Below are 22,176 nucleotides of genomic sequence, written 5' to 3' on the forward strand. Positions count from 1 at the left end.
TTTATCAGGTATCTAGCGACTGCAAGGGATCTACTTGAGTCTTCGTCGTTTAATAAGTATATTATTTGGGCCTCCTGAGGTCTGTCAGCTATTCTCGATAAATATGGGGCCAGAAACTTGGACCGTGAAGCCGAATGTATAGGACAACAGAAGATTATATGATATAACGATTCTGTAGATCCACTTTTACAGTCACAGAGGAGTGAGATCTGTCCATTGGAGAGTCTGTTACCCAACACATTTGATGGGAAAACGTTGAATCTAGCCTTTATAAAGGCATACCTGTGCATCATATATACTCCTGCATATATACTCCTGGTACAAAGCCATGCTGCTTCTGAGGCAAAGCTCTCTGTGTTTAGATACTCACCGCTTGTTGACCTGCTCCACGGGAATGCGCAGGCGGGTGGCGATATCTTCGACCGTTTCGCTGCCCTCAGAGATGATGCCCACACTGGCAGCAATGGCCTTTGCGGTGATGGGATGGTCTCCTGTCACCATGATCACCTGGAGAAGACAGGGCAGCGGTTCAAAATGGCCGTTCCTGAAGTGAACTTTGGTTGTTGTCGTATCAGCACAGATCAAATAAGCCTGACTGGAAAGCTGATGAGAATGTTGGTCTAGGTTTGGGGAGGCATCTGCACTATACATATAAAGCACAATGAGACCACTTTAAACTGTCACGGCTTCCCCAAAAGAGTCCTGGTAACTGTAGCTGGTTACAGGTGATGCTAGGAGACCCTTCTCCCCACCACAAAGCTACAATTCACAGAGTGGATTGTGGGAATTGCTGCTCCTTGAGGGGAATAGGGGTCGCCTAGCACCCCTCAAGACCCTGAACAAGCTACAGTTCCCAGGGCTGTTTGGGGGAAGCCAATGAGTGTTTATTTTGCTATGATAATTTATGGTGCAGATGGGGGTCCTGGATTCAAATCCTAGCTCATCCATAAAGCTACTTGGGTAGCTGACCTTGGCTCAGTCACAGTCCCTGAGTTTGTCTCAAGGGAGGGTAGGAAATACATGTACAGTGGTCCATCAGGTTACATACACTTCAGGTTACAGGCGTTTCAGGTTACAGACTCCGCTCACCCAGAAATATTACCTCGGGTTAAGAACTTTGCTTCAGGATGAGAACAGAAATCGTGCCCTGGCGGTGCGGAGGCAGCATGGGAGGCCCCATTAGCTAAAGTGGTTCTTCAGGTTAAGAACAGTTTCAGGTTAAGAACGGACCTCCAGAACAAATTAAGTACTTAACCCGAGGTACCACTGTAGTTTTAATGTCAGGCCCCTGACCTTTTAAAAAAAAGAAAGAAAAAGCTTTCCCAGTGAATCAGAATTGCATCATTTTATATTCAGGAATGCTCAGTCCCTGCCTCTAATTTAATTATTTATTTAATGATAGTTTGCTTTATTATTAAGTTTATATTCCACCTTTCCACCAAGGTGGCACACATGGTCCTGTCCCCCCCCCCCCCCCCGGTGATGTTCATTGTGACTGAGTGGGGATTTGAACTCTGGCCTCCCAAGTCCAAGTCTGACATTCTGACCACTAACCCACACTGGCTACATACCACTGCAACTCTATATATGACTAACGACCATTAGAGATATCATCCCTATTGCCCATACAAAATGTAAATTATTATTTTTCGCCAAGATGCTTGTTACTAGGGATGACTTAAGACTTTTTGCAGCCTGCAGTGAAGAACAAGATGGTGCCCGCCCCCCAGCCCTGCATGCCTCCCATTTCCACAATCAGAAGCTGGCTGAACTGGCAGGTGAATCTTATTCCAGTATTTCTTAGCCTTGAATCCTCAGATGTTGGACTACAACTCCCATCATCCCTGACCATCAGTCCTTTCTGGCTGAGGCTGATGGGAGTTGTAGTCCAACAACATCCAGGGGACCATGGCTGGGAATGGCTGCCTAACACTGGTGACAGGATAGTGCGGGTGCAGAACAGACTGTGTCCTGCCCTCCAACAGAGGGGAATGGCACACAGTCTCAGGAGAAAGGCTGCCGCTCCTCCCAGCATCTGCCACCTGAGGCAGTGACCTCACTCTATCTAACGATAGGGCCGGCCCTTTTGGTTGCTGTTAATTTTTCCGATGGAGCCAGAAACACTCCGGAACAGCTGGCAGCATACCCGGATGCCAGCGGTGCGGCATTTCATGACGGCATCAGGCACGGTGGCTCTGGGTGGATCAATCATGGAGATGAGGCCTGCAAAGCAGAGCCCACTGGTGGGGAAGTTCATCTCGTCGCTGTCGAAGTTGTAGCCGCGTGGGAACTCGCTCTGGGGAAGGTACAGGTGGCAGAAGCCTGTGGGGAAAGAGAATCACAGTAAGGCCTCTACCAAGGGTGGATGAAGAGAAAAAGAAGAGTTTGGATTTGATATCCCGCTTTATCACTACCCTAAGGAGTCTCAAAGCAGCTAACATTCTCCTTTCCCTTCCTCCCCCACAACAAACACTCTGTGAGGTGAGTGGGGCTGAGAGACTTCAAAGAAGTGTGACTAGCGCAAGGTCACCCAGCAGCTGCATGTGGAGGAGCGGGGAATTGAACCCGGTTCACCAGATTACGAGACTACTGCTCTTAACCACTACACCACACTTAGAGGCATCATCAGAAAAAGAGGAAACATATCACCAAAGAAGAGGACATGAATCTGCATATAATCTGCATATGGTAGTATTTTCCTTTTCAGTATTGTTTTATTACTAGGTTGTGTGCCACCTTTGGAAGGAAGAGGCAAGGTAGAAATCCAATTAATAATATGTAGAGATGTGCATTTAGAAATAATTGGGCCACATCCACACCATACATTGAAAGCACTATGCACTTTGAAGAGTCATGGCTTCCCCCAAAGAATTCTGGGAGCTGTAGTTTGCTAAGCGTGCTGAGAGTCATTCGGAGACCCCTATATTCCCCCACAGAGCTACAATTCCCAGAGTGGTTTAACAACCAAACACAGAGAATTTGGCTCTGGCTCCAACTACTGCTGGCCTCCTGGCCTCCTACCTTTGTGGTCTCGTTGGACACTTGCTTAGGAAGGTTATAGCTCAGTGGCAGAGCACCTGCCTTGCATGCAGAAGGTCCTAGGTTCAATCCCCAGCATCTCCAGGTAGGGCTGGGAGAGATTCTTTATCTAAAACCTTGGACAGCAGTTGCCGGTCAGTGTAGATGATACTGACTTAGATGGGCCAATGGTCCACTCAGTACAAGGCAACTCCTTGTGTTTCAGCCAGTTGACATGCCAGTTGCCAGGATCAGCACAAGTACCGGGCACCCTCAGGATGAGTGCTGGGCAGCTTGGAGCTGTCACTGACATTTCCCACAATGGCCTTTGACGTTCCAACACCCCAAGCTGTTGTGGGAGAGTGAAATGGGGACTCCATGTCACTCCTGAGAGCACTGAGACTGAGAAAATCCACGAGAGGGTGAGAGGGTTTTGCTAAGTGTTCCCTCAGATCCATACAGCTGGCTTTGATGGTACCTCAGAATACAGACCTGGCCTTTATCAGGTCCCAAGTTCTACCAACAGCACACCCACCCACCCACACATACACCCACCCACCCACACCTCCCCCTCCCGCCTTACCCAGTACACGCTCGCCCAGCCCGCCAAGGTCCATGTAAGCTGTTTGGAAAGCCTCCTTCCACTGTTCGTCAAGGGGCAGCTCTTGACCCTTGATCATGATGGTGGAGCACCGTTCCAGAATGCGCTCGGGAGCTCCTTTCATCACCATCAGGTAGCGCTGGTCTCGAGGGTCGTCGAGCTCATGGATGGACAGCTGGAGCAAAGAGGGGGAGCAGAAGACTCAGGAGGACCCATAAAAATACGCCCGGCGTTATAGCCTCCTTTCTTTTGCCCTCTCATTGGGGAGAGCAGGACTGAGGCCTAGTCTGGGCACACGGCAGACAATGGTGCCATCTGGGCAGAACTTTAGGGGGCCCATTCTGCAGAATGATCACCCCCAAACGCAAGAGGGGTGGGCTTACGACATGTTGAAATAAGCGATGTCATAGGCACTGCTATTCAAAATCCAGAGTCCAAAATGAACTAATGGAACTGGTAGACTGTGCCGCTTCAGGATGTGGGTAGCTCACTCCATTTTTGAACGCATGTGACAAGCAAACAAACAAACAAACAAACAACAACAACATCTCCCCACAAGTTGAATACAACAACGAGCAAATTAGAGAGAAAGCTTCAGCCCCGACCTCCTCCTTGCAGTGCTAAACTTCTATTTGCCTGAAGGTTTTCTTTTTTAAAAAAGACAAACATCCCCCATAGAGCAGCATTCAAAAATGCGACCTTGCATTCTGAAGCGATGTAGTCCACTCCACCACCTTGGCACTCTAGCACAGGGGTGGGGAACCTTTTTATTTTTAGACCGAGGGCCACATTCCCTTCAAAGCAACCTTGTGGGGGGCCGCATGCCAGTGGCGGGGGGGAGGGCTGAGGCAAAATCAGGAGCAGCAACCCATGTAAATGTTTCCTATATCCTTCATCTACGCCAGCAAGAGGTATTATCTTGCTTGCTTTGCAGGCAGGGTTGGTGAGCACAGAAGGGTCAATGGGCCAATGGGCTGCCTCAGAGTTTTCTGCAGTTCATTCTGAGATAACTGAACAAGGGTGGCTGAGGCTGGCAAAGGCCTAGTCAGTCCTTCGGAGCAGAGTCAGCAGCTGACCTGGAACTTGTTGGTAGAGTTGAAGGGGATCTCGCAGGCTTTCTTGTAGCGGTCCCGGTACTCCATCACGTTGCCCAGGGTGATCTCGGAGAACTTCAGCAGGGCTGTCTCTGAGGCGTCTCCGATGACGATCCGCTGGGGTCGGATGCCAAAGAGAAAATGGACATAGGTCAGTACAGCTGAAATGCAGCGCCATTTCGGGGGCGAGGAGAGAAAAGGCACATTTTAGGACCAGCCCTAATGATCTGGAGACACCGTCTCCACAAAAGGGACTGACAAGTTTATTTACAGATTGGCTGGAGATGGAAGAGTCTCTGAGCATAAGAAGAAGGCTATTGCCACACATGTAGGATTGGTGGGCAGGGTGCAGGCTCCACCAGGCTTGATTTGACACAAACAATACAGTCTTCCCCCAACCCTGGGTTCTCAGATGCTGTTGGACCACCTCCCATCATCCCTGAGCATTTGCCAAGCAGGTTGTGAATGATGGGCTTTGTAGTGTTTTCCCTATATGTTATTACATTGTGAATCACTTCAGGATGCTTTATGGGAAGCAATTCACAAATAGAACAAAGAACAATAGTTCAACAGTACCTCTGTCTGCTTATTGATGGATTTGGTTGATTCAATAATACAGTGGTGCCCCGCAAGACGAATGCCTCGCAAGACGAAAAACCCGCAAGACGAAAGGGTTTTTCGGTTTTTGCGTCGCTTCGCTAGACAATTTTCCCTATGGGCTTGCTTCGCAAGAAGAAAGCCCATAGGGAAATTTCCGGGGACCTCTTTTAAATGCTGGCGGTGGGGAGCAAAGCCTTTCCCCTCCCTCCGGCCTTCAGAAGAGGTCCAGGAAGGCCGGCGGGGGCCGAAAGGCTTTGCTCCCCACCGCCAGCATTTTAAAAGCGGTCCGGGATAGCAGGGAAGCGCTTCCCGCTATCCCGGACGGCTTTTGAAGGCAGACGGGGGGAGCAAAAACTTTTGCCCCCTGCCGGCCTTCAGAAGAGGTCCTGGACCTCTTCTGAAGGCCGGCGGGGGGCAAAAGTCTTTGCTCCCCCCTGCCTGCCTTCCCGGGAGAGCGGAGAAACGCAGCGCATTTCTCCGCTCTCCCAGACGGCTTTTGAAGGCAGGCGGGGGTACCTCTTCTGAAGGCCGGCGGGGGGCAAAAGTCTTTGCTCCCCCCCGCCTGCCTTCCCAGGGGCTTTAAAATCGCCCCGGGACAGCGGAGAAGTCCTCCGCTGTCCCGGGGATGATTTTAAAATGCTGGCGGGCGGCAGCACTGCCGCCCGCCAGCATTTTAAGATCACCCGGGACAGCGGAGAAGTCTCCGCTGTCCCGGGAAGGCAGGCGGGGTGGAAGCAAAGACTTTCGCCCCCCGCCGGCCTTCAGAAGAGGTCGGGGGACAGACTGTCTCCGGACCTGGTCTGAAGGCGGTTTCCATAGGAACGCATTGATTGATTTTCAATGCATTCCTATGGGAAACTGTGCTTCGCAAGACGAAAAACTCGCAAGACGAAAAGACTTGCGGAACGAATTAATTTCGTCTTGCGAGGCACCACTGGATATGATATTATTACTCCTTAAGATTCATTTCACCCATGAGAGTACAGTAATGGCTTTTATGTTATTCTGTGTTTAAAGGCTTCTATTTTTATTGTACCAGCCTGATGCGTAGTTGTGGTGCTGTTGTTGCTGCTGTTAACCCAAGAATGTGTTTTTTTAAACTCGCTTTTCTTGCTTTAATTAAAAAGTATATTATTATTTTAAGCAAATATTTTTTTAATTACTATTTGAAACATTAGCTTCAGCTAAGTTGCTGCATTGTGTACTTTTGGACTGCACATTTACTAGCAGAAACGTATTCCAGCCATATCCCATTGCTCTTCCTTACCTTTGGGACAGGGACACTATCCTGGCCTGATTTGAAAAAGGCTCGGTTGCAGAGGCTCACCACTTTGCAGAGAGCTCTCCACGTCTCAGAGGACTGATCAAAACTTTGCCCTGGAAGGCACAAAATGAGACAGAGTGAGGGGAGGTGGCACTAATAGTTATTTTTCTGTATCCGACAGCTTAGGACCGAGTTATCCAAAGGATTGCTTTCAGCCATATGAACCAGCCTGGGCCAAGACATTAGCCTCAGAGGCCTTGCTCACTGCAAGCATTTAACGATTCTAATGAACTGGTATATTGGTGTCCATTATAGTTCAGATATTATTGATTTATTTGAGGTGCCGTGGTCCCTACCCTTTACCCAAGAGTCCCAGGGAGGCCAACCATTACATTAAAATAACAATTACAGATAGATAGCCGTGTTGGTCTGCCATAGTCAAAACAATTTTTTTTTCCTTCCAGTAGCACCTTAAAGACCAACTAAGTTAGTTCTTGGTATGAGCTTTCGTGTGCATGCCTCTGTGCACACGAAAGCTCATACCAAGAACTAACTTAGTTGGTCTTTAAGGTGCTACTGGAAGGAAAGAATTTTTGTATTAAAATAACAAAAAATTGTCCAGTAGCACCTTAGAGACCAAGTTTTTTTCTAGGTATAAGCTTTTGTGTGCATGCACACTTCTTCAGATACTCTGCAACAGAAGTCACCAGACCCTTATATATAGAGGGAGGACATAAATCTAACATCAGGAATCACAAGACAGAGAAACCAGTAGGAGAACACTTCAATCTCACAGGACATTCAATACAAGATATCAAAGCAGCTGTCTTATTACAAAAGAATTTCAGAAACAGACTTGAAAGAGAAGTTGCTGAATTACAACTTATTACTAAACTGAAAACAATGGAGAGACCTGGTCCGAATAGAGATATTGGATTCTTGTCTCATTACACATGCTAAAGCTATTTTTGGTCATCTGCATAATATCTCTTGCTTTTTCCTGTAGGACTAATTGCAGTAATTAACAGTCGTCAACAGGTTTATCATACCCATTGAGACAATCACCCATCTCCTACTACCCTTCTGAGAAATACCCCACCCCACCCTCTTTCTCTATATAAGGGTCTGGTGATTTCTGTTTCAGAGTATCTGAAGAAGTGTGCATGCACACGAAAGCTTATACCCAGAACAAATTTAGTTGGTCTCCAAGGAGCTACTGGACAATTTTTTATTTTTATTTATTTATTTCGCCTGTGTCAGACCAACATGGCTACCTACCAGAAATTAAAATAACAATTGACATGGTGACACTGCATGGTGGTTTCTGACATCAAGGAGCAAGTTTCTGGCTGTGTTTGGATATGATTGGTCGTGCTGGGTGGCAGGAGGAGGGAGCTGACAGCCATGACCACCTGCTGCTAGGTAGGATGGCAGGCAGGTGGGGGCAGGTGGGAGAAGACTGAAGATGGTGGAACAGTGCCCTATTCGCCCTAATGGACCAGCCTCCACCAATAGCCATGGATGATCGGAACTGTAGTCCAATAACACACATATTCTGCACCCCTGATTTAAATCAATTGACCCTGCCTTTCCTGGCCAACCCTATCCATTAGTCTCTCGGACACAAGTGCCTCTGGCCCAGCATTTGTGAAGCCCAGACTCTGCACCTGACTGATCTTCTGTGGTGTCCGCTGTATGGATCTGGTTGTCAAACCAAAGGTGGGAGACAGTCATGCGGTTCTGAGTGAGAGTCCCTGTTTTATCAGAGCAGATGACAGAAGTTGAGCCCAGCGTCTCGACGGCCTCCAAGTTCTTCACCACACAGTTCTTCCGGGCCAGGCGTTTGGCTGTGAGGGAAAGACAAACCTATGAAGAAAGAGAGAGAGACAAAGACAGAGAGATGGAAATGTAGAAAACTTCAGCTGAAAATACTTATAATGAAGGAAAGGTTACCATGTTTCAGGCTTTGGGGCTGCATACTACAACACTAAATCACATTTGAAACACATTTCTCCCCTCAAAGAATTCTGGGAATTGTAGTTTATCCCTCATAGAGTCGCAATTCCCAGCAACCCAGTACAAACTACAATGCCCAGAATTCCTTGAGGGGCAAAATTTGCTTTGAATGTGCTTCAGAGGAATAGCGTGTACACAACGTTTGTTAAAAGTGAGCAAGAGGGGCATGATAAATCTATGAAGATTATGCATAATATGAAGAAAGTGGACAGGGGAATTTAGTTTTCTCTCTTTCTCATAAATCTGTAAATCTGAGGCATCCACTGAAGCTGAATGTTGGAAGATTTGGGACAGACAAAAGAAACATGTTGAGGGCTACATGATCCCCACCCCTGCCCTAAAACCGAGGGAAAGCGATACTTACGGTGACTGTTGCCAGAAGGCCCTCGGGGACGTATGCCACCACAATGGCCATGAAGAAGACCATGGCCTTAAGAAAGGGGTATCCAATCACCATGGCGACCACAAAGAAGGTGGCCCCAAAGAAGATGGCCAAGCCAGCAATGATGTCGACAAAGTGCTCTATCTCGATGGCGATGGGCGTCTTCTCATTCTCCACGCCCGAAGCCAGGCTGGCAATGCGCCCAATGATGGTACGGTCCCCAGTGTTAATGATGATACCCGTGGCTGTGCCTGAGAGGACACAGGGAGATAAACAGAGCTGGTACAAGTTCATAAACGTGTCTCCCCAAACGTCTTTAGGGAGGGGTGTGTCCAGATGGCCAGGCCCCCCAGAGTGCATTCTTCACGATGGGAAACCATTCGTAAAGACTCTGTGTGGATTTGGGCCAGGCCCTGCCAGCATTCGTAAAGACTCTGTGTGGATTTGGGCCAGGCCCTGCCAGCTTTGTAGATCACGGGAAGCAGCGATGGTTGAGCAGCTTTTAATGGTCCTCCCGCTGCCTCACTCAGGATGAAGACCCTCAAGAAAAGTGGTCAAGGACTGCCTACTGGCTGTGGGCAGGGCCAAATCCCAAAGTAGGACCATAATATAGATATATGCTCTCTCCACACACACACACACACACACACACACACACACAATTCTCTCTCTCTCTCTCTCTCTCTCTCTCTCTCTCTCTCTCTCTCACACACACACACACACACACACTGCCCACCCATTCACACACACTTGGACACCTTCCTACCTTCTAAGCACATGGTAGAGAAGAAGGCAATGTTTCTAGTTTCCAGGGGGCTCTCGTGGGTGCATTCGGGGGCTCTTGTCTGAGGCTCTGATTCCCCAGTCAGAGAGGAATTATCCACCTGAAAGGGAGAGAGAGAAGCATGATTCATGCATGTGGCTATTTGCCATGGACTGCCTCTGCCCACATGAACTGACATGGTCCTCACCGAGATAATCATCTGAGGCCCTTCTTTGTGTGCCCTCTCCATGGGACACAAGAAGGAGCCTTTTCAGTGGTGGCCCCCTGCTTGTGGAACGCTCTCCCCATGGAGGCATACCTGACACCATCTTTATGTACTTTTATGTTACAGGCAAATATTTTTCTCTTTATCTGAGCTTTGGTCCTTAATTTCAAGGGTGGCATGGTGGCCTCTATTAGAGGGGCATATCTGCATAACTGTGTTTTTAGCTTTCCCCCTTGGTTTTATAAATGTAATTTGTTTTGCGCCACTCTGTGAGAAAAGGGACTAACGAATACTGTTATTAATATCAAAAGCCCTTGCCTACCCCTCGCTTTCCTCCCTGAAATTTACCCTCCTGCACCAAGAAGGCATTCTAGAAAGGTGGGTTTTATCCAATGTTTGTTAGCCTCAGAGTAGACCCTTGGAAATTAAAGGACACCATCACCTTAGGCCCATCAATTTCAGTGGGTGTATTCTGAGCAGAATTGAGTTGGATACAAACTCTTTGCATGTAACGAACAGGTGAGTATGGATGCCTGGATAGGTGAAAATTCGTTGGCAGGGAGGGATTTGTTTAGGTAAAAGCGGCTGGTGGGGGAAGGGTGAAGCACTGTGCTGCAGTTGCATAGGAGAAGGAGAAGGGTGAAGCCCTGTGCTTCTCTGCTGCAACTGCGTAGAAGTGGCTATCAGGATTCACATGCTCCAAGTGACCAAGTAATACTTCCCAGTCCCATCTTGTCCAGCGCTTTCTTCTCACAGTGGCCGACCAGATGCTTCTGGGAAGTCCCCAAGCAAGGTTGCAGCCTTCTTGCATTGTCTTTCTCCAACAACAGGCATACTGCCTCAGGTAGTGGAAGTAGTACATAGCCACCATACGTTGTAGCTATTGGTAGCCTTGTCTTCCATGAATTTATCTACTTCTCCCCAGGCAAAAAAATATATATCAGACTTTATGGTTTGCTTCATCCAGGAGAGGGCAGCAGAGGCACAAGCTACGAGAAGGTAGGTTTTGCTTAGACTTTCCCCCTTCCCACAAAGGTCTTGTGTACCTTGCAGCCTTGCGAGGTGATAATCCTGATGTCTGCTGGGACTCGGTCTCCCCCTTTGATCTCCACCAGGTCGCCCACCACCAGCTGATTGGCGTTGATCTGGAACTTGTCGCCATCTCGAATCACTGTGGCTTGCTGTGGTCGGGGGGAACAAGACTCAGACGTTAAAACTTGGAAACCTATAAATCAAACCACACCTCCAGATGGGACTGTTGTAATGCGGGGCGCGGGTGGCGCTGTGGTATAAACCACTGTGCCTCTTGGGCTTGCCGATCAGAAGGTTAGCTGTTCGAATCCCCACCATGGGGCGAGCTTCCGTTGCTCTGTCCCAACCTAGCAATTTGAAAGCACGCCAGTGCAAGTAGATAATTAGGTACTACTGTGGCGGAAAGGTAAATGGCATTTCCGTGCACTCTGGTTTCTGTCACAGTGTTCCGTTGTGCCAGAAGCAGTTTGGTCATGCTGGCCACATGCCCTGGAAAGCTGTCTGTGGACAAACGTCGGCTCCCTCGGCCTGAAAGTGAGATGAGCGCCAGAACCCCACTGGACTTTACCATCCAGGGGTCCTTTACCTATTGTAATGCACTGTATTTGAGCCTGCTGCCATGATCACGCAGCACCTCTGCTTAAATAGCAGCAGCAGCAGAAGAAGAGTTTGGATTTGATACCCCGCCTTTCACTCCCTTTAAGGAGTCTCAAAGCGGCTAACATTCCCCTTTCCCTTCCTCCCCCACAACAAACACTCTGTGAGGTGAGTGGGGCTGAGAGACTTCAAAGAAGTGTGACTGGCCCAAGGTCACCCAGCAGCTGCAGGTGGAGGAGCGGAGACGCGAACCCGGTTCACCAGATTACGAGACTTAACCACTACACCACACTGGCTCTCCTAACCACTTAACCACTACACCTAGCAGCACTGGCTGGAAATTTGCTGCCTAGCCATGGCTGTCTACACATTACTGCTTATTCTGGTTCCAGTGTTCTCCCACTGCTGGTGTTTTTGAAGCTGAATAGTCATGACATTAGCCACAGTCCATAGGTGTCTTGTAGCTATCTCGCAGTTTACCCATCAACATCTTCTGCCTCATCCCTTTAACTGAAGATGCTAGGGATCAAACTTATTATTATTATTATTATTATTATTATTATTATTGTTGTTGTTGTTGTTGTTGTTTAGTCATGTCCGACTCTTTGTGACCCCATGGACCAGAGCACGCCAGGCACTCCTTATTATTATTATTACTCCTTATTAATAATAATTATTATTAATTAGATTTATATACAGCCCTTCATCATAAGATTTCAGAGTGGTTCGCAGAATAAAATATAGGATAAAAACAAGTTTAAGGTTCCTGCTTGGTGCAATGAATTCTTCCTTCCATATGCTAACAGAAACTCTTCCCCAGAAGATAAAGAGAAGTCAGGGGAACTCTGAATTCCCTCACAAAATAATAACAAAATAAGTTACTGACCACAGAAGAAAGCACTCAAAGCATGAAGTCTGCTGCTGAGCTATGATTTCTTTCCTTCAACTATTTGGGTGCAGCAGGAGTAGAAAAGATCAAATGCTCCCTTTTACATTCCTTTAGTCTCCTATGGCTATTTTTCATTAAAAGAAAGAAAGAAAGAAAGAAAGAACTTGGAATTGCCAGTTTCACTTCTACAAATTACAGGAGCCTGATCTGTGGTTGTGTGTGCACACCTGCGTGTAAACCTGGCCTGATCCTTCACTGCCTTCAGCCACATTTGCAACAGCAGTCACCCAGGAACTTTCCCCTTACCTGCGGCACTAGATTCTTGAAGCTCGCAATGATGTTGGTGCTTTTGAATTCCTGATAGTAGCCGAAGCAGCCGGTCACGACCACGACAGCAATGAGAGCAATAGCCAAGTATAGCTATATGGGGAAGAAAGCAAAAAAGAGCCTATGATCTTTGTGTAGTATTTTGTCACTCCAGCAGCTGTTACGCCTTCAGTTTCTACTTTAAAATTCTGCATTTGTTGGAGCATCACTGCTGGGTGACCTGAACCTCACCACCTTTTGCTCACCAGTTTTATTTCTCGTCACTGTGTCCTCCTCATAGCATCTTTTAAGTCAGGGATGCAGAGGGGAATGGACAACAAGGCCCTCCAGGTGTCATAGGACTCCAGCTCCCATCAGCCCCAGCCAGGATGGCCAAAGCTCAAGGATGATGGGAGTTGTAGTCCAGTCACACCTGGAGGGCCTACAGCTTCTCCCAGCCCGGCTTTCGGCACTTACGTTGTCTGCACTGGTGAGGTCACCTTGCCCGAGCTGGATGCCAAAGGCAATGAGGCAGATGGCTGCTGCCACCCACATGAGACACTGCAGCCCCCCGGCCAGCTGGCGGGCAAACTTCACATACTCAGGAGTGCCCTTGGGGGGCTTCAGCTCATTGGGGCCATCACGAAGAAGGATCTCTCCTGCCACAGTGCTGCTCAGGCCCTGGAAGTAGAGAGAAGGGGAGGTAGGGCCATTAGAAATACTTCCCCCCAGGACTGAAGTTGGGGAATAGACAATCCTGAGTCCCTAGCTTGTCCTCTGCTTTGACGCTCCCAAATATTTGGGTCCAAGAAGGCTACCTCCCTGAAGTGTAGGTGGGTTCCCACGAGACAAGACAGAGTTATAACAGTAAGAAACTTTATTGAACTACATCACTGGGAAATAGAGTCAAAACAACTGCTTATACAGTGGTACCTTGGGTTACATACACTTCAGGTTACATTCGCTTCAGGTTACAGACTCTGCTAACTCAGAAATAGTACCTTGGGTTAAGAACTTTGCTTCAGGATGTGAACAGAAATCATGCTCTGGCGGCCCCATTAGCTAAAGTGGTGCTTCAGGTTAAGAACAGTTTCAGGTTAAGAACGGACCTCCGGAACGAATTAAGTACATAACCAGAGGTACCACTGTATACATTTCTGTAAGCCTGGGCCACTCCCACTCCCAACTTGATTGGCTGTCTAAACTTCCAGACTGCGAATCACGACTCAGAGTTCAAGGGCCAATGGCAGAGGCCCAAATCCTGAAATGTTCTGTGATTGGACAACATGTATCGAATCAGAACACAGGCGCTCAGAATCCTTAGTCCAGACTCAAGCTCAGGCAAACACAGACCACTGAAAACACAACACTCCCCAAAGCCCATTTGGTGGCTGTGCTATAGCTGGAGGCAGTAATGCTTCTCAATCAACAATTTCTGGAAGCTACAGGAGGAGAGAAGACTCATGTTCTCAGGTCCTGCTAGAGGGTTTTTCCACAGCTATCTGAGTGGCTGCTGTGAGAACAGGATGCAAGATTACATTGGCCTGTTCCAGTAGGCTGTTCCTATGTTCGTTTACTCCCAAGACTATGAAGCGCGTTCCAAAGAGATCATGAAAGCAAATGTGGGTTGTGGTGGGGGGAAAGCTTCTTCAACTTTTCTTTTACAAAAATGCATGGTTGGGAAAAAATGCACCTTGAGATCAAATCTTGATATGGCAAAAGAACCGATTTCAAGCGGATTGTGTTTCTAAAAGTTCTGACACAGTAGCTCAATATTTGCCAGAAGAGCTAGGGCTTTTAGCTAAAAAACCAAAACAAAAAACCACAACAATTGAATTCTCTTGGAAATAAAGTTAGCTGGATAGTTTAAGTATTCCTTCTTACCTAAGAAGCATAATATAAGGTCCAGAGGTAGCATTATTATCAATTTACGATGGGGTGGAAGGTTCACAGGCTATAAAGGACTTGCTCACTAATTTATTGACTGCTACACGAATTATGATAGCTAGGAAGTGGAAGGGGCAAGCAGAATATAAAATAGAATGTTATAAAGAGGTGTGGGGATATAGCTATTAATGATCAATAAACATGTGCCATTAAGGCAGTGGCGTAGCGGGGGTGGGTGCAGGGGGGCCCGGCCACACCGGGCGCAACATCTGGGGGGGGGGGCGCGCGCTTGCACTCGCAGCTCTCTGCCCCTACCAGGTTAGGGGGCGCAAATTACTTGCCTTGCCCCAGGTGCTGACAACCCACGCTACGCCACTGCATTAAGGTAAGATGGGGAATACGCAGGAGAAATGATTTTGAGGAAATATGGAAGGTGTTTGTAGAATCTGTACTGTTAAACAGAAAGGGGTCAAACCATCACAAGGGGTATTGAAATTTTGCGAGGTTGGAATGGTTGGGGGTGGGGGTGCACATTTTTATTCTTATTTATTTATTATTATTACTTTGTCAAAAGAAAAAAGAAAAAAAGAAAAAAGAAAAAGCATAATATGCCACTGACGTTGTGAGGTAATATGTGCTTTGAGTATGAATTTTGACATTTTGGACACATTTTTAAAATCCCTGTAATATTTTGTTTCAACACTAGATGGCGCACAAAACATTCAGATCGGGAGGACCCCAGACAAGAATACACCACACTCAGATTGTTGCATATCCCCTCTTTAAACCTGTGGGCATCACCTTGGTAACACTGGTCCGATGCTTGAGCTCCAGGTCTTCTATGGACAACTGGTGATCGTCCTAAAAGGGAAAGCAGACCCAAAATGAAGAGAGAGTGGTTTCAGAGGGGGGAGGGAAAGGGATATTGGGTGGCAGGGACTGCCTGCAGCTGCCGCTGCCTCACAACTACCACATAAAAGGTAAAAAAAGAGAGAAAAGGTAAAGGGCCCCTGGATGGTTAAGTCCAGTCAAAGACGACTATGGGGTTGCGGCGCTCATTTCACTTTCAGCCCGAGGGACCTGGTGTCTGTCCACAGAAAGCTTTCCGGGTCATGTGGCCAGCATGACTAAACAGCTTCTGGTGCAACAGAACACCATGATGGAAACCAGAGCGCATGGAAACGCCGTTTACCTTCCCTACTTGCACTGGTGTGATTTTGAATTGCTAGGTTCGCAGGAGCTGGGACAGAGCAATGGCAGCTCACCCTGTCATGGGGATTCGAACCGCCGACCTTCCGATTGGCAAGCCCAAGAGGCTCAATGGTAAGCCTACAGGAGCTCCTCAGAGCAGAAGGGACCCCACCTTAAAGCAGCCGCTGTCCCAGCCAAGGTCACCCAATGAGCTTGGTGGCTGAACAGAGATTTAAACCTACGCCTTTTGCCAAGTCACCATGTTGTCTTTCCAGATAACAAGTAACACCGGCAGCAGTAGATAGGATGGTAAATACAGTATGATAAATAAATATTATGGAAGTGTGACTGCAAGCAAGGGCCTTTCCTCAGTTGCCTCTCTGTCTCACAGAATAAGAGTCCCTTTGAGAACGTCTGAATCAGCATTCAGCTGACTTACCACATCCATCTCTTTCTTCATACTCTCCAACTTCTCTTTCTTCTTTTCCCCTTTCTTCTTCTTCTTGATCTTGACATCCATTTCCCCACCAGGATGTTTCTCCATTTCCACCGAGTACATCTCGTACTTGTCCTGAAGCCAAGAGTGAGGGGAAAATAGAGATTTGTGAACTTGAACTGATGCACCATGGCAATGTAATCAGCTGAAACTTTAGTTTTGGGGAAAGGCACTCTGCACATGCTCAGAAGCACATCCTTTTATTAACCGCAAGGGGAAGGGACTTATGAATAGAGGCATTATCATCTATTAACTGCTGGGAAAGGCACTTCATACATGCTCAGAGGCGCTGTCTTTCATTAATTGCTGGGGAAAGGGTACTTTGCACATGTGCAGAGGCACTGCCTTTTATGAATGGGGGAATGCAGTTGGCACAGGCTGAGAGGCACTATTAATGGGAAGGAAAGGCACTTCACACATGTTCGGAGGCCCTGTCCTTTATCGTATTTCGGAGCTCAAACCCAACAATCTCCCTTGCAGTAGAGACTGAATTCAAATTCGACAAGATAGGAGATTTTTCTCAAAGTGAGGGTTCTTGTGAGAGCACCCTTTCTTTGTGCCTGAGGAACTGGGTGGTGGTGGTCACGAGCTTGGCTGGATCTGTCCCTCAGCATAAGAAAAAACAACCACAACTCGAGTGGATTAATCTGCCTGCATTTGTGTAGGAGAACAAAATCAGTAGTTCTAAGCGGGGGGGGGGGGGAGGAGGGGCATCCTTTCTGTGGGTTGGATGCAGTTTACTCCAGGGATAAGTGGATTTAAGATTGCAACCAAAATTAATTGAACCATGGCCAAACCACAGGTCAGCCCAAATCAGTTTGATTGGTTCAGGATCGAGGATTTTTAAACCCTGCTGATTTCAGTGGGATAATGTACTTGACCCCCCCGCCCATTTAACATGTGGGACATCTCTCTTTCTCTCTCTCCTCTCTCCCTACACATAGCAATTCTCTCAAAATTTCTCCTCATATTCTTCTCTCTAGTTGGGAGAGGGGTTGTTCATTGATATTAATTTTTTGTACTGTATCTTTATTTTTACAGTGGTACCTTGGGTTAAGCACTTAATTCGTTCCGGAGGTCCATTCTTAACCTGAAACTGTTCTTAACCTGAAGCACAACTTTAGCTAATGGGGCCTCCTGCTGCTGCCGCGCCGCTGGAGCACAATTTATGTTCTCATCCTGAAGCAAAGTTCTTAACCTGAAGCACTATTTCTGGGTTAGCGGAGTCTGTAACCTGAAGCGTATGTAACCTGAGGTACCACTGTATATCTTTTTAGAGTTATGTGGGAAATGTTCCATTTGGTTGTTTACTTTTTGGTGAGTTTTATTTATTGTTTATGACTACTTTTGTTATGTTTTTTTGTTAATTTAAATTACGCACATTTTTTCATGTTGTAAGCCACCTTGAGCATGGTTTTAACTATGGAAAGGTGGCATACAAATAAAAAGATTAATTAATTAATAGTTATGAGGTTTAGAATTTTTTTTAACGCCCCTGCCGGAAGCTGAGATTCTGCTTAGATGGTTGGATTCCTATTTCTACCTTGTTCTATGTTCTGCTGTGAGTTCACTGCCTGGATAACCCCAGGATATGTGAAATGAAGCCAGCTGATGAAATCTTACATCTCTGCAAGACTCAACAACTGGCTCAACTTCCTTAACCCAGAATGACGGAAACTATATTACAAATTGTCATGATTGTTCTCAGCCTTGCTATGTCTGTCGGCTGCTACTTATTCAACTTATGCAACATCTAATCTTCTATATGGGTGGTGCATTCACAATTAACAAGAAGAACTAGAACCCTCACTATGTCTAAAAGCATGCATTGAAAGGTGGCAACACCTCGCCCTGTTGGCTCTCTTTCACTAGCTAGATGTCGAACATGACAGGGTGATTTATAAGATGCCAAGGGCAGGAAGAAGCAAAGCTGCCAATTTCACCTTTTCATTTTCCACTCTTCTTTTCAGCTCTCCACATTCCCACATCACTTTGCCTGTATGCATTTTAATACAAACTGTACCCTAGTATAGTCAAACTTTGGTTGTTGAATGCAATCCATTCCGGAAGCCCTTTCGGCTTCTGAAAAACATTTGAAAACCAGAGTATTTACTTCTGGCATTCAGGAGCTGAAACATTCCAAAACAGAGGTGTTTGGGATCCGAGGTTTAACTGTAAATGCAATTCTGTACACATCACTTGACTGGAGAACTGCATTGAAAAATTCAGAGCAGCGAGAATTTCAAAGTAATTGCTGTATTTTAGTTTTCATGGAGTTGAATGTTAGGAGGATTTCCTTTTAAATATGAACTGGGTAGAATTTCTCCCTCATCTCTTGTCAAGGGGGACCTTTGGAAACCATCATAGCAGAGTGCAGGTTTAACTCTGGCACTGTTGCTTTTCTGCAGATTCGTGCACGAATCAAGTGGGTAGAGTTCTCCAGAAGACTGCGACACTAAGAAATGCAGAACTGGAAGGACCATATAGGACATTTAGTCCAACTCCTGATCAATGCAGGGATCTTGCAACTGCAGCATCCCTGACTGATGATACTTCCAGTGCTTCAATACTTCCAGTGAAGGAGTTCTTGCAAGGCAGTCTGTTCTACTGGCACACAACTCATTCCATTAGGAAGTTTCTCTTAATGTATAGCAGAAACCTGCTCTCTTGCCTTCCCCATGCATTCAGCCTATTCCCGCCCCTTGAAGTAGCAATAAACAAGTCACCCCCCTTTTGCATGGCAGAATTTCAGATATTTGAAGGCAGTTATCCTGTCTCCTTTTCATCTTCTCCAAATTAAAAGCAGTCAACTCAACTGTTCTTCATAGAACTTGATTTTCCAGATTCTGCACCATCTTTGCTGGTCTATTTTGCCTGCCCCGTGATATTTATGCAATAATAGTGAATTAGTGGTGGGTTCAGGCTGGGCCATCCACAAACCATTCTGCTTTATTAGCTGTTCTGCAACACCTCTCTAATGTCACTGCCACCAGGAGGGCAGTTCTTGCGCTGTAACAGTGCAACAAAAGTGGAACAACACCCCCCTACACAACAGAACATTTGTGGAATGAAAAATTACCAGACTTCAACTGGAAACTACGGGGATTCAGAGTTTGGAAACCAAGTTGTATATCTGCCCTGAAATATCTGCAGCCACAATTAGTATTGGAAGTGGGATCACGTATAGCGTCCCTGGTCCCACCACAATCACAGATCCTCAAGAATTCACAAGAAAAAGGAGGCCAGAGATGGAAACCTAAAACCTCTGTAAAACGGGGGTGTCTAGGTGAAAGCAGAAGTTCCTTACCGCCTTCCCCATTTTGATTCCTTTGGGTCTGTCTTCTCTAAGGCCAACAAGACAGACCCGGGTGGGTCTTGAGTGTCAGGCTGCTGCAGGTGCTCTGTGGCTCAGGGAGGGTAAACGGTGACCCCTCTCGGGTGTCCCCCTTTTATCAATTCCTCTGGGTGCCACCTTGTCCCAGGGAGGAGAGGGGATGCCAAGCATTCTTGCGTGCTTTTTTGAAGTCACGCACCAGGAGGCGACAGCCTCGGAAGGGAGAAAACAAACACCCAGGGGAGCAGGCTTCACCTTGGACTCCCCTTTCCACCCATGGCAACTCCCTCTGGAGCAAACACATTCAGGCGTCGTAGGCAAAGACCTTGAAGGTGAGGGGGATGAAGGAACAGGCCATATAAAAGGACAGAGCTGGTGCCATTAAATACAAGGCTCTGGGGGAAAGCCACGGCTGTGGCTCAGTGGTAGAACATCTACTTTGCATGCTGAAAGGTCCCAGGTTCAATCCCTGCCATCTCCCTGTGTGGCTGGAAGAGACTTCTTGATTCCCCCCCCCCCCCAGTATTGGTGGCCACTGAGCATACTCAGTTCTCACAAGGCTGTTTCTGGGTCGCCCCTCCTCCCCAATATTTGATTATATTTCTGCAAACCTTGTTTATATTTCCTCCCCCTTGTGCCATTTTGGCCGGAACATGAGCACATCACACTGTGACATTTTGTTGCAGGCCCCTCAATGTGTTATGATTAATGGATTTGATTTCAAGCTGTGGGGTGCAGTTTATTATTATTTCTACATGTAAGCACCCTTGATCGCTGCTACAGATACCCCAAGAGGGGAGACAGGAATAGTAAGGTCTGGTCGGTAGGCCACTAGTTATGAGCTGTGCAACTGAGCCATGAAGGACCGTCAACAGCGACCCCCCCAAAAAAGAAATTCTCTTGGTGATGCCACCGTGGCAATGACACATAAAAAGAAGGCGATGGAAGTATGGCAATTACAATATTTGTAATTTGAGAGTTGTTGGGAGACTGATTCCCCTCACAGAGCTGCGGTTCCCAGAGTTCCTCAGGAAGAGACAATGGTTGAGAAACGACTTTGGAAACAGTAGTTCTATGAGGGTACTAACGGTTGCCTTATTTATTTTATTTATCAGATTCATATAGCATCCTTCATCACAAGATCTCAAGGCGGTTCACAAGATAAAAATACAAGGTAACTCTCAGCACCCTTAACAAACACCAGCTCCCAGAATTCTTTGGGGGGGGGAGCTGTGGCTGTTTAAAGTGCCTTTAATAGCGGTTTTGTGGCATGGTATGAATGTGACCTAAATGGGAAATGAATCAGATTTTGTCACCCTTCCCTTCCTCTGGCACGAAGCTTTGCGAAAGAACCACAGCTGTGGTAGCCACGTCAAGTGGAAACTGCTATAGCCTCGCAGCAAGCATCCTATGTGGCCTTTCTGTGGGATTTGGCGTTGATCATGCCTCTCAACTTTGAGCTTTCAGTTTGTGGTTCTTGAGTAGGAGAACAGGAGAGGTTTGAGGGCAAGCAACTTCTGCTAGCATCTGAAGAGATTTCTCATTCCCCTCCCTTTGTTAAACACATTATTTAACCGACAAACAAAAAGCACAAAAAACCCAAAATACCCCCACAGTGCATCAGGTTATACTTCCCTATTTGAAAGAGAGGAAATTCCTTGGAGGCCAGATCTGCTGCCCCTATCGATCCTGCTGCCCGAAGGCTGTTGCCCAATTTGCCTCATGGTTGGGCTGGCCCTCACTTAGACCATTCTTGCATTGTACAACTCTCCTCCTCCTTCCAGGGATTGTTTGTCTTGCAGCTACTAATAAGCTACCAATGTTGATAGAAATATAACAATAATATAATTAAAACCTGTTAGTTGTGTTACAGGAATTTATGTAAAGGTTGGGGGGGGGGTTGCCCCTCCAGCAGACAATATAGACACCCCTGACTACCAAATTCAACACAATCACTCCTGCGTATGTCCCCACAAAACACTTCATCACAGTTTTTCCCTATCTCTATTCAACAAATACAACAATTCACTGATAAATGTACAGTGGTACCTCAGGTTAAGTACTTAATTCGTTCCGGAGGTCCGTTCTTAACCTGAAACTGTTCTTAACCTGAAGCACCACTTTAGCTAATGGGGCCTCCTGCTGCCGCCGCGCCACCGGAGCATGATTTCTGTTCTCATCCTGAAGCAAAGTTCTTAACCCGAGGTACTATTTCTGGGTTAGCAGTGTCTGTAACCTGAAGGCTATGTAACCCGAGGTACCTCTGTATCTATGTACTGGCTCACTGGGAAAACTTTAGAAAGTCATATAAAATTGCTCCAGTATGGATTTGCGCCATTCCAACTTTGTTCTGTTCAGGAAAGGAATGGCTACCAAGGAGGAAGTCTGGGATGTGGGCAGCCACAATCCCTGAAACATGGGATCACATATACAGCAGCCTCTTGCACAAGAGATAATCACTGGCACCCTGGCGTCTCATG

The 22,176-nt window shown here is 46.9% G+C and overlaps 1 protein-coding gene across 1 annotated transcript in view; it reads right to left on the reverse strand.

Annotated features, from left to right (window-relative positions):
- ATP4A (ATPase H+/K+ transporting subunit alpha) overlaps positions 1-19,935 on the reverse strand; it is a 29,513-nt gene extending 9,578 nt beyond the window's left edge. Inside the window, exons 1-14 of the mRNA XM_083751034.1 lie at positions 19,670-19,935; positions 16,306-16,437; positions 15,477-15,536; positions 13,266-13,469; positions 12,789-12,902; positions 11,011-11,145; positions 9,742-9,859; positions 8,958-9,226; positions 8,245-8,443; positions 6,581-6,690; positions 4,696-4,830; positions 3,602-3,794; positions 2,147-2,322; positions 371-507 (exon numbers count right to left, since the gene is read on the reverse strand). Coding sequence (XP_083607160.1) covers positions 371-507; positions 2,147-2,322; positions 3,602-3,794; positions 4,696-4,830; positions 6,581-6,690; positions 8,245-8,443; positions 8,958-9,226; positions 9,742-9,859; positions 11,011-11,145; positions 12,789-12,902; positions 13,266-13,469; positions 15,477-15,536; positions 16,306-16,437; positions 19,670-19,681 — 1,994 coding nt within the window. The 5' untranslated portion in view covers positions 19,682-19,935. The remainder of the gene's footprint in view (positions 1-370; positions 508-2,146; positions 2,323-3,601; positions 3,795-4,695; positions 4,831-6,580; positions 6,691-8,244; positions 8,444-8,957; positions 9,227-9,741; positions 9,860-11,010; positions 11,146-12,788; positions 12,903-13,265; positions 13,470-15,476; positions 15,537-16,305; positions 16,438-19,669) is intronic.
- Positions 19,936-22,176: the final 2,241 nt, after the last annotated feature.

The sequence above is a fragment of the Podarcis gaigeae genome (genome assembly GCF_964106915.1).
Source record: "Podarcis gaigeae genome assembly, chromosome: 8".
Lineage (NCBI taxonomy): Eukaryota > Metazoa > Chordata > Lepidosauria > Squamata > Lacertidae > Podarcis > Podarcis gaigeae.